Here is a 17,500-nt window from a genome sequence, read left to right as displayed (position 1 = left end):
TGTGTGTGTGTTTTAAAGTGCCCTTGTGCTATTTTAAAGATTGCTAGTTTTGTTTTGATTTCTCCTACGATACGTTTACATGAATCCAAGGTCAAAAACACTTTAATTATCTCATAATATCCACTGGAGCATCAGCTCTTTTCTCTCAGTGTGTGAAACGCTTCGTTTGCAGATTCAGTCTCTCTAAACCCCGCCTCTCTGAGAGCTGCTCTGCTCTGATTGGTCAGACGGCCCAGTCTGCTGTGATTGCACTACAGTGTTTGAGGGCGGGGCTTAGAGACGCTGTTCAGCCAATCAAGACCACAGGCTGGCTTTATGCTAATTAGTTACAAACCAACGTATTTTCAGCAGGAAGTGAGACTGAATTACTGACGACTCGTTTCAGTTCAGAATCACTTCTTTCTTTTAGGAGAAAAACTCAATTTATCTGCACTCTGATCTTTGCAGATCTTTTACATTCACATATGGCTCTATTACACACTACTGTACATGAAAGGTCATATCTCAAAAAGCAGAATAGGGGCATTTTAATGTACTTGTACTGTATATTTTGAGTATTAAAGGAATCCTCTCCTCTCTCTCTCTCTCTCTCTCTCTCTCTCTCTCTCTCTCTCTCTCTCTCTCTCTCTCTCTCTCTCTCTCTCTCTCTCTCTCTCTCTCTCTCTCTCTCAAATTCAAATTCAAATGAGCTTTATTGGCATGTACAGTATTGCCAAAGCATTGGCCATTACATATGCAATGAACAAATAATCACAAATAAATAAATAAATAAATAAAATTAAATAAAATTAAAATCAATAAATCAGTCAGTAAAAAAAAAAAAATGCATGAATACATTTTTAACATTTAAAAAACACATTTTTGTACGTTTGTACTAACATTCAAACAAGACAAGAACAATTCTGACTCTAGCTTTGTCTCTCTCTCTCTCTCTCTCTCTCTCTCTCTCTCTCTCTCTCTCTCTCTCTCTCAGAGACGATCACGGCTCTCTTTAAAACCCGGTTCAGGCTGGACTTCCCTTTCGACCTCCAAGAGCTTCCAGCCTTTGCTGTGATCGGGTCAGTTCTGCCTCTTGTTTTGTTCTTCTTGTTTCTGTGCATGTGTTGTGTACCAACTCTTAACAATGCAAAAATCATTTTCTTAGTATATCTGCCCTTAAATGTCACCAGGCAAACTAAGTTAGCGGATATGAGTTAAATCAAATCAAATTTACCTTGATCTTTTTACAAATAAGAGGACATCATACACTGTAAAAAAATTATTTTCATGATTTATCGCAACATTTTTTCTTTTGTCAAATCCACTTAGATCATTTATGTGGTTCAGATAACTTAATATTTTAAGTTTCTTTTGATTAATCCATTCTCCTTCATTGTATTAACTAATTTTTTGAATTTCAATGAACTTAAAATTAAGGCAACCAGGTTACTAGTAAGTAAAACTTACCATAAGTAAAACCAACAATAATTTTTTACAGTCTGCTATAAGAATATCCTGCAAGGTTCAGAACTCAAAACTTTCTTGTTAGTCCAAAAACAGCTTTTTTTGCTCAGAAAACGACTCGTTTTGAATTTTGTCGCATTATGACATCATAGTGCGACGAAAGACCGCCTCTACAGAATCGAGCGACGCCCACTTCTACATCATTACCTCTTTAGCCCCGCCCACCGATTCACGCATGTCATAGTAAATACAAGACCGACGCAAACACAGGATAAACTGTAGAGACACCTCTGTGTTTTCCGTCAACTTTGCAAACATCTTGTAATCCTCAGTGTTTGCATTGCCATCCTTGTGATCCTAACATTAAGAAAGTGTGATGCACTTTATTTTTTAAAGAAGCTCCAGTCCAGCTTCGCTTCATTTTACTGCGGATTCATTTTTGAACAAGACTGAGATAAAATATTTATTTGGATGTCTCTTATTGTTTGGTTTCTTTTACTAAATGTCCTAGCATAGTATCTCTGTTTATTATGATGCCCAGAATGCTTTAATTTATGTAAATATGTTTGGTAATACTTTACAATAAGGTTTCATTTGTTAACATTGTTTAACATGAACTAACAATAAACAATAATTCTTCAAGTAAACCGTAAGTAATATTATAAAGCGTGAAGAAATGTGTCCTGCTGATTGTTCATCTGTTTTAGACACTGTGTACCCAACAGATATTTCATGAAAGCACAATCTTCTAATGATTATGAATCATGAGCATGTTTATGCCATTAATAATGAATATGCATGATGTCACTCATAATTCTCTCTCTCTCTGCAGAATTGCCAGCGGGTTTGGCGGTGCCTTATTTGTGTATTTGAACAGGCTAATTGTTCAGTTTATGCGAAAACAGAAAACTATTAACAAGTTCCTCATGAAGAAGTGAGTGTTCCCTGTGTTTCTACTTGTTTCTCTATAATTGTGAGGGCTGAATATCTGAAAATATACATGGTGTGTTTTTTAACTGATAGTGTAGTTTAACCTCTTAATGGTGTTATTTTCATACTAGTTATAAAATATCTTTAAAAAAATATATCTTAAAGTGCCCCTATTATGCTTTTTTGGATATGACCTTGAGCTGTTTGTGACTCTAAAAGGTCTGCGAAGAAAAGAAAGAGTCGATTCTGAACTGTAATTCCAGTCTCACTTCCAGCTGAACCTACGTACGTAACTAATTAGCATAAAGCCAGCCTGTGGTCTTGATTGGCTGAACAGCGTCTCTAAGCCCCGCCCTCAAACACTGTAGTGTATCTGAGACTGGGAGAGTTCGGTTCGTGTTGTTCATGTGGAGAAGACGCTGTTTTCTGCTGACAAAGCAAATCCACTGTGATGAGATTGATACGGTAAAACCCACGCCATCGCCACTGTTCGTATCACTGTGTGTCAAGAGCTGAGACTCACATATGATCATGAGCGTTTGCTTTCTGACCAATCACAGCAGACTGGGCCGTCTGACCAATCAGAGCAGAGCAGCTCTCAGAGAGGCGGGGTTTAGAGAGACTGAATCTGCAAACGAAGCGTTTCAGACACTGAGAGAAAAGAGCTGAAGCTGCAGTGGATATTATGAGATAATTAAAGTGTTTTTGACCTTGGATTCATGTAAATGTATCATAGGAGACTCCATAGCATAATATGGGCACTTCTAAAAAATCCCCAAAGCTTTCTGAAAGCAATCAAATTAGACTGCAGTTATTATATTACAATTATCTTTTATAGGTTTATTAACAAATATAGGTCTATTCACAAGTATAATATCACAAGTGTGTGTGTGTGTGTGTGTGTGTGTGTGTGTGTGTGTGTGTGTCTGTCTGTGTCATGTGCAGGCGTCTGTTGTATCCCGCGCTGGTCACGCTACTGATCTCAACACTCACTTTCCCTCCGGGCTTTGGGCAGTTCATGGCTGGACAGGTACACACACACACACACACACACACACACTCTACACAATATGTGTTTGTTCCTCAGGCTGTTAAATCCATCCAGTTAATAATCTTAATGAGACAGTTGAGAGAAACATCAGGCATTCATTAATCATTCTTAACAACATACACACTCGATAAAATACAGAATAAGACATCAACTCTCGCTCTCTATCTCACTCACACACACACACACACACACACACACACACACACACACACACACACACACACACACACACACACACACACACACACACACACACACACACATACACACTTATATAAAACAGAATTTGAATACAAAATGTGGCAATAAAATACACCATTAGCAGCGGATGACTGCACTCTCGTACAACACTTCACATAATCCATTTCTCAATCAGTTTTTATCTTGTTTTATTGTATAATACCTGAACATCTCTAAAAAGGAAGTGGTAGCACTTTACAATGAGGTTTCATTTGTTAACATTTGCATTAACTAACAATGAACAATACATTCTCACAGCATTTACTAACCTTTATTAATGCTGGTAAAAAATGTTCATGGTCATTTTAGTTCACAGTGTATTAATGTTAACAGATACAACTTTTCAGCTTAAAAAATGCTGAGATTGACAGTAATGAAGATTAATAAGTGCTGTAGAAGTTGTAAGTTCATGTTAACTAATGTTATTGTGAAGTGTTACCAAGGATGTTTACTTACCCACTGAAGTTAAGTTTCAATATATTAACACATTTGCATGGTCATGTTTGCTTGTAAATGTCTTCTTTTTAGTAAGTGTTTTATTTTTAAATTATTTAATTATTTGTTTTTATAAATAGAATAGAATATAATACAATTTACATTTTCTTACTTGTATACCTCATTAGCATACTTTATTTTTAGTTAATTTGATTTGTTTTAAGCATAAAGCTAACTGTAATATTGTGAGGTTTATGCTTAAAATAAGAAAGTGAACACTGAAGCTCCTGGTAATAACATGTCATTTTCTCACACACATAGCTTACACAGAAAGACACCCTGGTTTCATTTTTTGACAATCGCACTTGGACAAAGCAAGGAATCACAGAAGACTTTAGTTACGACAGTCACTCGACCGCCTGGAAACATCCGCAGGCTAACGTCTTCGTGATCCTCGTCATCTTCATCGTTATGAAGGTAAATAATCACACACGCATCTAAACACTTGTTTTTTATTTTAAATTTAGATATCTTTTGATTGTTTGGTTTAAAGGCAATGTTTTTCATAAACGCTTATACTGGTTGAAACTCTATTCACTCTGTTTACGCTCATTGTTGTTGTAATATCGTGTGTTTTGAGACCTGAGGTAATTTAACTCTTTGCAGACACTTAATTGACACTCGAATAATACATGAGCTCATTAACATATGACCGCCTACATTTACATATCAACCGCTATTCAGTATTTAGCAGCTTGAAAAATGATAGTGTGAAGTACGTTAGCCAATCACAGCAGAGGTCATTTACATAGACCTCCTGTAGCTCCGCCCCTTTTCAGCGCTGAGCTCGTTGTCTTCCGGTTTGTATTTCCACAGCATGAAGGTAAGATCTTACGGATTTAATCTTTAATTTTAACTAAGATCTTTATGGATTACGGATCAAATCTTCCCGGTCTACTGACATTTATGACATCCGCTTCAAACATTACAATGCTCTTGATAACTTTCGTTAACTCTATAATAAGACAATTCACTTCACCAGCTAATTACTCTTAGACAGCGATTCCATAGAAAAATAGAAGTTCAAAGATCGAATTCTAAAGATTGTTTTTCTGGCGGATGAGGTCTATAGAAGGGTTGTTTACACTGATTTGAGCGAAAAAGGAGATTTCATTACCCTCAAAAAACCAAACATAAGCCGTTCTATCCTCCCAGCTGTAGAAGTCACTGGCTGAGGAAAACAAGAGTGTGTGTGTGTGTGTGTGTGTTTGTGAAGACTTGCATCGCTCGCTACCTGCGTGAGTGTGTCACCCTGGCAACCTCATCAGAAACCCGGTCGAAACCTGTCACTGCACAGGAAGTGATGTCGTCAGCGTTGCCATGGGGACGAGTGCCCTGTGTGTCCTTGAGCTGAACAGGAACCTTTGACTTAACCTGCGCAGTTTAATCTAAAACTACTACAGATTTGTCCATACATCTGACAAAACCTCTCTTTGGAAGTACGATTTAGAAGTAATACATCACTTTTTTTTATTATTTAATTCAAAAATTTTAATTCCAAAAATGCTAAGTTTTTTATGGGTAGGTTTAAGCTTTTGGGTTACACAGTAGTAATTAAAAAACAAAATGTCCTCACTTATATAGTAGAAGCTTAATTCAGCATTAAATTGATGAAAAGTGACAGTAAAGACATTTATAATGTTCACTTTCAATTAAATGCTGTTCTTTTGAACTTTTTATTCATCAAAGAATCCTGGAACAATAAAATGTATCACAGTTTCCATAAAAATATTAAGCAGCGCAACTGTTTTCAACACTGATAATAATCATAAATGTTTCTTGAGCATCAGATCATCATATTAGAGTGATTTCTGAAGGATCATGTGACACTGAAGACTGGAGTAATGATGCTGAAAATACAGCTTTGATCACAGGAATAAATTACACTTTACTATATATTCACAAAAAAAACAGTTATTTTAAAGTGTAAAAATATTAATTTTTTTTACTGTATTCTCATCAAATAAATGCAGTCTTGATGAGCAGAAGACTCATGCACTTTCTGAAAAGCTGCTTTGAAACGCCGTGTATTGTGAAAAGCGCTACACAAATAAATGTGAATTGAATTAAATTGAAAGAGACTTTTTTCAAAAACATTAAAAAAAATCGTATTTGTGTATAATGTGATCGTATAATGTGCGTATGGGAATGCCGGCAGGTGGAGAGGAAGAGAAGAGCAGATTTCTGCGAGTCTGTCCATTTTTCAGTGCCGAGAGAGAGCGAGTGTCTGAGAGGATGAAAAGAAGGAGAGAATATTATGCAATGATCTCTCTATCCACCCACAGCTTTCAAACACTCTCCAGCATAATTCACATAACACTTATATAACATTCTCACTGAATCCCACCTCAACCTCCACCGGATCTGTTCTGTTCTCGCAGGAACCATCGATTGTGCACCGCGTGTGTGTGTGTGTGTGTGTGTGTGCTTTAGTGCGTGACTTTCTCTATTAATTAACTTCTGTTGTTCTGAATCAGCCAATTAGATTGCTTTGCTAATTACTCCCAGTTCATTTCAGGATTCACCTCACATTCAGTACCAAGTGACGTGTGTGTGTGTGTGTGTGTGTGTGTGTGTCTAATTAACAAATAAACTGAAATTCTATTTCCAGATTGGAGCAAAAGTTCAGACTTGTGTGTTGGCATTTTGCTTAATATAATTAATTTATCTGTCTCAAATAGAGTGTTATTAAAATGAAAGGTGACTTTGGATTGTCTTGTGTTGTTCACTAATGAGATCACACACACACACAATACACACTTTTATCATTTTATTCTGTTTGCTGCAAATAACTTTTGTCAAACTTTTGATTCAAGGCAATAAGGACTGCCTTAAACTATCATTAAATGACTCTCGGGACAGGTGACAGAACTGTGTTTTTAAGTATTTTCAATTTAAACATTTAAGTGATTTTTAACCATTCAGATTCGATCGTAAGAAGCGTTTTCTTTCACAAATCGAGTTCTCTTTCACAACTTCTGCTTGAACCAAAAAATACACACAATGAAAGTATGTGAAAATGCCCGCCTTGGCGAGTATTCAAGTAAACTCTGTCGGTTATGTCTTAACTGAACATAAGCGGTTGACAAAGAAAATGCACGTGTAACAGTATATTGGATCCATGCATTCGTTCTTAAAGGGACAGCACCTAATATTCCTGCTGCCGTCTGTGGCATTATTGTTAATTAAATGACAAAAGACAGAGAGAAAATCACTCACTGATCTTGACTGAACAACTTTTGTTGCTTTAACAAGGATTAATCTATATTTAATTCATACAGAATACTATGCGGTGTATTTTTTTACGTTTGATTATTTAATTTCTGTACCTGAATACTGTTAGGCAGACTTATCTGAAAAATTAAAGCACTGTTTATTTCATTTGTATCTTTGTTCTTTTGTAATTATTTTAGCTGTTGCTTGGAGTTTATTTATTTGTTCTTATATTATTACTGAAGACTCACTTGTATTTATTAATGTTTTGAACTTTACATTAGTTAGTACGGAAGCGTATTGCATTCACTTGAGGAAAAAAATCTACTCTGTTTTTCTGAATTAACGAGTTAATTATCTCAGAATTACGAGATAATTTTTCATGGAAAAAAGTTTCTGCTTTGTTTTTCTGAATTAACGAGTTAATTATCTCAGAATTACGAGATAATTTTTCATGGAAAAAAGTTTTTGCTGTTTTTCTGAATTAACGAGTTAATTATCTCAGAATTACGAGATAATTTTTCATGGAAAAAAGTTTCTGCTCTGTTTTTCTGAATTAACGAGTTAATTATCTCAGAATTACGAGATAATTTTTCATGGAAAAAAGTTTCTGCTCTGTTTTTCTGAATTAACGAGTTAATTATCTCAGAATTACGAGATAATTTTTCATGGAAAAAAGTTTCTGCTCTGTTTTTCTGAATTAACGAGTTAATTATCTCAGAATTACGAGATAATTTTTCATGGAAAAAAGTTTCTGCTCTGTTTTTCTGAATTAATGACTTAATTATCTCAGAATTACGAGATAATTTTTCATGGAAAAAAGTTTCTGCTCTGTTTTTCTGAATTAACGAGTTAATTATCTCAGAATTACGAGATAATTTTTCATGGAAAAAAGTTTTTGCTCTGTTTTCTGAATTAACGAGTTAATTATCTCAGAATTACGAAAAAAAATTTAATTGAAAAGTTTTTGCTCTGTTTTTCTGAATTAATGACTTAATTATCTCAAAATTATGAGTAACTCATTAATTCATAAAAACAGAGTGAAAAAAAAAATGTTTTTCAAGAAAAATGTATCTCATAATTCTGAGATATTAAGTCATTAATTCAGAAAAACAGAGCAAAAACTTTTTTTTCACGAAAAAATATCTCGTAATTCTGAGATAATTAACTTCCGTAAGTTAGGCTAGTCGTTTTTGCTTTGCAATCGAAATTGGAATCAGTCGATAATTGTGAAATTTCTGAAATTTTGGTGTCTTATTTATTGGAATACCATGTTACATGGGGCAAAACAACAACAAACATGTATTTATTTATTTATTTACATTTTTGAGCCCCTTGTTTGCTTGTTTTTTTTCTATAATTCTAATTTATTATTATTCTTTAGTTTTAATATTTCTTTTCTTGTAATGTGCTGATCTTTGAGTCAATTATGGATGAAATTGTCAGAAAGTACTGGATGTGAAACTGAGTTATTTTCATGATTCTTTTTTATATTTACACATTTACATGACGTTTATAAAATGTTCTATTTTCGTCTGTTGAGGAAATCATAGTCCATGCATAAACTGTCATGCAGATGACAGACATGACCGATTTTGCGTCAGATGTACAAGGAACCGTTGATCTGTAAGGATGTTTGTGGATTTTGATGTGTTGTGACGCACACAGACGCATGTGTGAATATCACACCCCTCTGGTTTATCATATTTCAGGCTATTGTGTGTGAAGAGACAGGCGGCTTAAAGTTCAGAATCCAAATTCTCACTTTGAATCTATAAAATAGCTATTTTTCTTTTCTTTTTTGTTGTTGCTCTGGGCTGTTTTCGGTTTTAATTTCATACAGGTGTGTCGCTGCTATTGTTCTGTAATAACCAGCTATGTAATTTGTCACACTACACTACATGTTGGAAAAAAAGTAGCTTGTTAATGGGAAAAACTGAATTACTGTCATGCTACTGAAAAATGAATTCTACCAAGATAATAGCGTTACCACTTTTAGTTAGTTAATCCCTCAACACTGATGATATTATTGGCTAATATTCGCCTCTCTCCTTGGTTACATCAGCAGAAAAGTTGTTGCAGAGGTATTGAATTTTGGTGAAATATTACAAAAAAAGTGTTGTCTGTGTTTAAATGAGTGTTACTGTTGTTTCTCGTGCAGTTCTGGATGTCTGCTTTAGCCACAACTCTTCCTGTACCTTGTGGAGCCTTCATGCCTGTTTTTGTCATTGGTAAGTGTGTTTGGGTTTTTCCTTAAAATAATGATTTTTAAGGCAAGATACCTTTGGTGAATAGGGTAAAAACTTAAACAATAGATCTTACCATAGTTGATTAATCACAGTAGATTAAGACAATTGTGTTAACTTACAAGTTTTCATGTTAGGTTTAAATTTGCAAACGAGGCAATATCGAATTAAATTTATATAATAAATCATTTTTATACGTTTCATATGATTGTTTATATAATCGCACTAATTTGCATATGTTTTCAGAACATAAATCTTAACGTTGGATAAAGTCACATTCAAAACCCTTTTTTCATTTTGATGACCTATTAGAGTTAAAGGTTTATGGAAGCTTGTTTCCGCCACTGAATAAAAAAATTAAAATGAATAATTGCAACTTTTTATCTCACTATTGCGAGATATGAAGTCAGAATTGTGAGAAATAAAGTCGCAATTGCGAGATATAAAGTCGCAATTATTAGAAATAGTCGCAATTGCGAGAAAAAAAGACAGAATTGCGACTCACAATTCTGACTTTTTTTCTCACAATTGCAAGTTTACATCTCGCAATTCTGACTTTATAACACACAATTGTGAGTTTATATCACGCAATTCTGACTTTATAACACACAAATTGCGAGTTTATATCTCGAAATTCTGACCTCTTTTCTCAGAATTGTGATATATAAACTCGCAATTGCGAATTATCAGGCCAATTCTAAGAGGATAAAAAGACTAACTTTTTTCCTCTAGAGAATAGTTTATATCTCACAATTCTGACTTTACAACACGCAATTGCGACTTTATATCAATCAATTCTGACTTTATATCTCGCAATTCTGACTTTATAACACGCAATTGCGACTTTATTTCATGCAATTCTGACTTTATAACCTGCAATTGCGACTTTATATCACGCAATTCTGACTTTATAACACGCAATTGCGACTTTATATCAATCAATTCTGACTTTATATCTCACAATTCTGACTTTATAACACGCAATTGCGACTTTATTTCACACAATTCTGACTTTATAACCTGCAATTGCGACTTTATATCAATCAATTCTGACTTTATATCACGCAATTCTGACTTTATAACACGCAATTTGATTTTATATCACGCAATTCTGACTTTATATCTCGCAATTCTGACTTTATAACACGCAATTGCGATTTTATATCACGCAATTCTGAGTTTATATCTCGCAATTGCGATTTTATATCACGCAATTCTGACTTTATATCTCGCAATTCTGAGATTCTCAGAATTGCGAGATGTAAACTCGCAATTGTGAGAAAAAAAGTCAGAATTGTGAGATGAAAAAAAAGTCGCAATTACCTTTTTTATTTTTCATTCTGTGGCAGAAACAAGCTTCCATAAAGGTTTTCACTGAGGGGATTTTGGATTTCTCCTTTTATCACTCCATAAATCAGAAAATACTGTATACTGATAGAAAAAAAAACATTTTCACCATGTTTTAGGAATAAAATGTTAAATATATATCAGGTGTATAATATATGAACAAACCCCTCAGTAAAAACCTTCAGAATTTAGATAGGAATAATTCTGTAAGTTTTGGTGTATATAACTGCTGCTGAAGTGGAGGAAAAACTCGCCGACTTTAAAGATATGTATTGTAATTGAAACCTACAGATGCAAATACAGTTGTCAACATTTGAAGTGGATCAAAAAAGTTCATAAAGGTTCTCCTAAGACAAGAACGGGTATTGTGCAAAATTCATGTATAACTTTGATGAAAGGTTTTGATCCACTTCAGATGTTGACTACTGTAGATAAAATAAACACTTAAATGTGTATTTGGTCTTTGACATAATAGCAATGTCTCAAAATTGCCAAGACAGTGCATGAAAAATACTTGTAGTATCTTGCCATAAAATATTACATTTTCAAAATGTTGTATGTGATATATTTAAACAAAAATGATGGAGAAATTAAATTTTGACCCGGGAATGTGTGTGTGTGTGTTTCAGGTGCTGCATTTGGCCGTTTGGTGGGTGAAAGTATGGCCGCTTGGTTTCCAGAGGGAATTAATACGGATGGAATCATCTATCCCATAGTGCCCGGAGGATACGCTGTTGTGGGTGAGAAACAAACTCATGCTCATACATGTGATGTGCTTTAACAGCCACGTTCACACACACACACACACACACACACACACACACGTTCATCACAGCTAATTACCTTTTATGGAAATTGCCTCAGTGTTGCCATAGTGATTTTAAGAGGCATTGATTTAGTTTTGTTGTGTTGGGTTTAATGGATTGTTTGTTTTCGTTGTTAGTAAGATGAAGTCTTTGATTAGTAGCCACTAGATTTAATTATGAAATAAAAATAACCCCTCTTGAATAATTATTATTTTATTTATAGTTTAACAGACAATATAGAGAAGTGTATGATTTTGACATTAAAAAATGCCCTTTAATAGAATATTTTTGCTTAATAAATTTAATAAAAGGTTTCATTTATTAACATTAGTAACATGAACTAACAATGACCAATACTTCTATTGCATTTATTCATTTTAGTTCATGTCATTTTTAACATTTACGAATACATTATCAAAATCAAAGGTTGTATTTGTTAACATTAGTTAAAACATTAGCTGACATAAACAAACAATGAATAATTATATTTTTTACTAATTAACATTAACAAAGATGAATAAATGCTGTAAAAATATACGTTCATGTTAACGAATGAGACCTTTTTGTAAAATGTATCCAATACATTTTGGATAATTTTGACCTATTATTTATTTATCTTTAATGCACAATCTAAGTAACTTACCAGATTTACATTTCACTGCAGGTTGTATCATGTATATAACTGTATGTGACAAATAAAAATCTTGAATCTTGAAAAATAGCAATATATTAGAAAATAGAAAAATTAAGCTATAACTAAGTGTAGATATCAATTTCATTCATATTTACAGTTTGTTTATAAGTTTACATTAGTGTTGCACACGTGTGACTGTTGAATTTCTTTGAATTGAATTCAGTATATTCCTGCTCTTGTCAACTCATGAGTTTGAATAAGTTGAATTGCTCCAACAGTTTGTGTTTATTTTGCATTGTTTTCTTTTTGCCTTATTAATTTAAAGTGAAGATGTATTTCATTTATTTTGTTAAAACTCTCTCTCTTGTTGACATAGTGGAGTTTTATCATGAGGATTTTGGATATCTCTTTTTATCACTCCATAAATCAGAAAATACTGTAAACAGCCAGAAAAAAATATTTTCGCCATATTTTTAGGAACAAAATGTAAAAAATCAAATAAATGTTAAATAAACAAACCCCTCAGTAAAAACCTTCAGAACATAGATGGGAGTAAAACTGTAAGTTTTGGTGTATATAACTGCTGCTGAAGTGGAGGAAAAACTCACAGCCTTGAAATATGTGACCACAAAACCAGTCACATGGGTCAATTTGTTGACATTGAGATTTAAACATCATATGAAAGCTGAATAAATGAGCTTTCCATTGATGTATTAGGATAGGACAATATTGCTCGAGATACAACTATTTGAAAATCTGGAATCTGAGGGTGCAAAAAAAATCGACACATTGAGAAAATCTCCTTAAAGTTGTGCATTTGTGTTGGCGATTGTGCTGCATTCACTCACAAAAATTAATATTTTATACATTTACAGTAGGAAATTTACAAAATATCTTCATGGAACATGATCTTTACTTAATATCCTAACGATTTTTGGCATAAAAGAAAAATGGATAATTTTGACCCATAGAATGTATTGTTAGCTATTGCCACAGATATACCCGTGCGTCATGTGACTGGTTTTGTGGTCCAGGGTCACATATGGATTGTAATTGAACTCTACAGATGCAAATAGATAAAGTGCAATAAAATAAACACTTAAAAGTTTTCTTTTACATTAGCCTGAAAGACACATTATTAAAGCAAAATAAACCATAATTGACTAGTGTATAAAAAAAACATGGTTTTGTCTTCAGTGGGTTGCGTTTAAAACTCTCTCTCTCTCTCTCTGTTTAGGAGCGGCGGCGTTATCCGGAGCGGTCACACACACCGTTTCCACAGCCGTGATCGTGTTTGAGTTGACGGGTCAGATAAGTCACATTCTGCCCATCATGATCGCTGTGATTCTCGCCAACGCCGTCGCTCAGAGTCTGCAGCCGTCCATCTACGACTCTATTATACGCATCAAGAAGCTGCCTTATCTGCCCGAGCTCGGCTGGGGTCACCACGAGTGAGTTCATACCGCTTTTAATAACATATTGCTTTTGCTTTCTTCCTCAACACAGTGTTTTGAAGGATTCAGTAACTACCACAGAATACAGACGTAGAAAAACACTCACACAGTCAATCACAGTTACATCAAGTCATTCCCTTGATTTGTAACTATGTTTACATTTTTAAAACATACAACAATTTCAAAATGTATCTTTAAGCCTGGCTGTGTCATGGTTATTATAGTTAAATAAAACTATAAAAAAAATTCGTTTCTTGAAACAAAATAAAATATAAAACTTAAACTTATTTTTTTTAGCAACATTTCATTTCGTTTTAACTTGGATGTGCTAAACTAACTAAAACTAAATCGGAAATAAAAATGAATAAAAACTATATAAACATTTAAAAAAACACTAATAAATATAACAAAACCATACAACAAAATTAATAAAATTTAGTAAAATTAAAACAGAAAATGTATTCAAAAATTGCAGACAAAAAAACAACTATAATAGTATCTCAATGATGCTAAAAAAAAAAAACACTGGGCTGTGTGTAATTATATTGTAAGGAAAGTTTCTTTAAATACAGTTATTTTTATCACTGCAAAAAATTATTTTCTTAATTAGTATTGTCGTCTTGTTTTCCAGTACAAATATCTAACAATTTCAAAAATTACTAGAGCAGCAAAATGACTTGAGATAGTAAGTCTTGTTTTCTCATCAAAATTAAGTGAGTTTGTGTTTAAAACGAGAAAAAAATATCTTTAATTTTCTGACCCCATTTTAAGCAAAAACTCACTTAATTTTGATACCTTTACTTGATCACCAAATGACTTTTGTCATATTAAGTCATGCTTTCTGAAAAAAAAAAAAAAAAATTATTATAAGAATGTTTAGATATTTGTACTGGAAAACAAGACAAAAATAACAAAAGTAAGAAAATAATTTTTTGCAGTGTAATCATAAATCCAAATCTGCGTTTCTTAAAAACTCACAGTAAGTTCCTGAAGGAACGTGTGGCGTAAATGTTAATTCCCTTCCAGGTTTCAGAACTAATGACTGAACCATTGTAATGACGAAATAAATAAAATAAGTGGCAAATGCTTTTTTGATGGAATTAAAAGATAAAATTATTATTTTCTTGTTACTTTTAACTACATTAACACATTTGTTTAAATCTATCTATTTTTTTGCGTTCATTTTTAAAGTGATTTACATTTTTTCTTTGGCATTAATACACTTTTTCCTTCATTTAATTGAGTGGCACTCACAGTCCTCAAGACAGAGATGGTGTTTTCTCTTAATTAGTGTAAATGGGCGATCTGTTTGCAAACAGGGTCTAAAGTTACACAACACACACACACTCCTGTGCAACACATCAGACTAATGGCAAACTGTGCAATACACACATAAATCTTAGTTTCTGAGGGTTTTCAGATGTTCAGGATTTCAAAGTTTGAAATGGTAGCAATGACACACACACACACACACACACACACACACACACACACACACACACACACACACACACACACACACACACACACACACACACACACACACACACACACACACACACACACACACACACAGGTCTTTTGCTCTGAATGATTGTGTTTCTGCCCTGGTGTCAAACTCATCTACAGCATCTCATAGACGAATTTATACCTGTCAAGAGAACAATTACATTACTGTGTGTGTGTGTGTGTGTGTGTGTGTGTGTGTGTGTGAGAGAGAGAGAGAGAGAGAGAGGGAAGCTAGATTTTTTGCTGAGTTAGAATCTGCAGAAAACTCACCTCTCAGCAGGATACACACACACACACACACACACACACACACACACACACACACACACACACACACACACACACACACACACACACTCATTGACATTCCCTGCTCTGTATCTCTTCCTCTCTCTCTGTCATTTCACTTTCATTTCATTTTATTGGCTCGTCTGTTTTACACACAATGCTGCCAAAATGTCAATCAATACAGGAAGAAAGCATGTCTTGTATGCCAAAAAAAAAAAAAAAAATTGTTCAAGTTTGTAACAATACATATTGTTTCAAAGCAACCTTACAGAAAATGCTTTTTTTATTTTATTTATGTATTTATTTATCGTGAACAATCAGCAAAACAAAATTTTAAAACCACAAAATGCAACACAAACAATCAAAATTTAACAACAAAAGAAATAAAAAAATACAAATAAATACAAAAAATAAAAGGATTAGTTTGAGAAGGAGCAGGAGGAACCAAATAGCTTATTTAATCCTGCCCCTTATTTCACTAAATAATATTAATACAACCTAAATAGATATGCAATTACCGCATATAATCTTTCAGGTCTTACAATAACTTACAACAATACTTTTAAATTACAATTCAGTGTTGCAATTTACAAAGTATTCTGTTATCAGATGACTATCAAAGTAATGTGTGTATGACAGTCACACACAGCTGTAATATGATGCGTTGTGTGGTTCACATCAACATAATGAGTGTGTTAGGCAGCCATTACAACTTGATAACAGTGTAAGAATAATGTGTGAGAAGTTTTGCACGTTGATGCCGTTATCTGAAGTCTTTGCAATCGTCGCCATCGCCTGAAATAATCACAAAAGCAAAATTATATTAATTTGACGTTTATGCATATTAAATATATTTGTGCATTTTCTGAAGTAAATGTGAGTGGTGTTTGTGGTTCTCTGGATGGTTTGTCTCTCTGGATCGCACTTTTTCCAGAACAAAATGTTTATTTTGTAGTAATTGATAAATATTTATATCCTATTAATAAAATAAAATATCTGTGTGTGTTTGTTTCCTACAAAAACGTTGGTAACAAACCGGGATATTATTTGTGACTAAAACTAAAACCATAAATAAATAAATGAAAAATTGTAGCATGAAATTAAAGAAACGTTAAATAAACAAAATAAAATATAAACCAACTTAAACTTATTTTATTTGAGCTAATTGCCGAAAGCAAAACATTTCTCATTTTAATTTAGTTAAAATTGATGTACTAAAATAACTAAAAGTGAAACAGAAATCAGTTACAACTATACATAGACACAGCAAAATTACAAAAATTTGCAGTAAAATTAAAACATAAAAATAAGAACTAAGTCAACATGTTGATAAAAACTGTAATATGATCTCAATGATATTAAAATAACACACTGACAAGGTTAAATGCTTATGTCTGGATGATAGTATATGTGTAAACTGTGAAAATAAAATGTGGTTAGGTTAAAATAATATGAGTTATTATAATTACAGCAGACATTTGATGTGCTTGAAAGAAGCCCGCACTCATGCTGTTTTAATGTTGTGCCTGTTAAGGTTTGTTCGGATCACTAACTGGAATCATGAGCAATAGTAGTAGTGCTGCTCGACTTACTGAAACAAACACGCTAATAACTAATCACACAGACATATAAAAACAGACTCTGTAATGTGATGGCTGTGATGGGGATTATGAATTCTGCTGCAGTGATTGCATAACTGTGTGAAATCTCTGTCTGCAGGAAGTATAATATTCGTGTGGAGGACATCATGGTCAGGAACGTTCGCTATATCACACTGAACTGCACATACAGAGACCTTCACGACGTCCTCTTGACAGGGAACCTCAAAACACTGGCGCTGGTGG

The 17,500-nt window shown here is 33.5% G+C and overlaps 1 protein-coding gene across 1 annotated transcript in view; it reads left to right on the top strand.

Annotated features, from left to right (window-relative positions):
- The window catches only part of LOC130079899 (chloride channel protein 2-like), a gene marked incomplete at its 3' end in the record, with an annotated part of 40,755 nt that extends 23,259 nt beyond the window's left edge, over positions 1-17,496 (top strand). The window contains exons 9-16 of the mRNA XM_056245137.1: positions 974-1,058; positions 2,276-2,377; positions 3,319-3,403; positions 4,421-4,576; positions 9,534-9,603; positions 11,595-11,705; positions 13,643-13,856; positions 17,376-17,496. Of these exons, the coding sequence (XP_056101112.1) occupies positions 974-1,058; positions 2,276-2,377; positions 3,319-3,403; positions 4,421-4,576; positions 9,534-9,603; positions 11,595-11,705; positions 13,643-13,856; positions 17,376-17,496 (944 nt within the window). The remainder of the gene's footprint in view (positions 1-973; positions 1,059-2,275; positions 2,378-3,318; positions 3,404-4,420; positions 4,577-9,533; positions 9,604-11,594; positions 11,706-13,642; positions 13,857-17,375) is intronic.
- Positions 17,497-17,500: the final 4 nt, after the last annotated feature.

This window comes from Rhinichthys klamathensis, unplaced genomic scaffold (assembly GCF_029890125.1).
Source record: "Rhinichthys klamathensis goyatoka isolate OS25496 unplaced genomic scaffold, OSU_Roscu_1.1 h1tg001517l_1, whole genome shotgun sequence".
Classification (NCBI taxonomy): Eukaryota; Metazoa; Chordata; class Actinopteri; order Cypriniformes; family Leuciscidae; genus Rhinichthys; species Rhinichthys klamathensis.
Note: the sequence above shows the minus strand (reverse complement) of the source record. Positions and strands in the feature narration are given on the sequence as shown.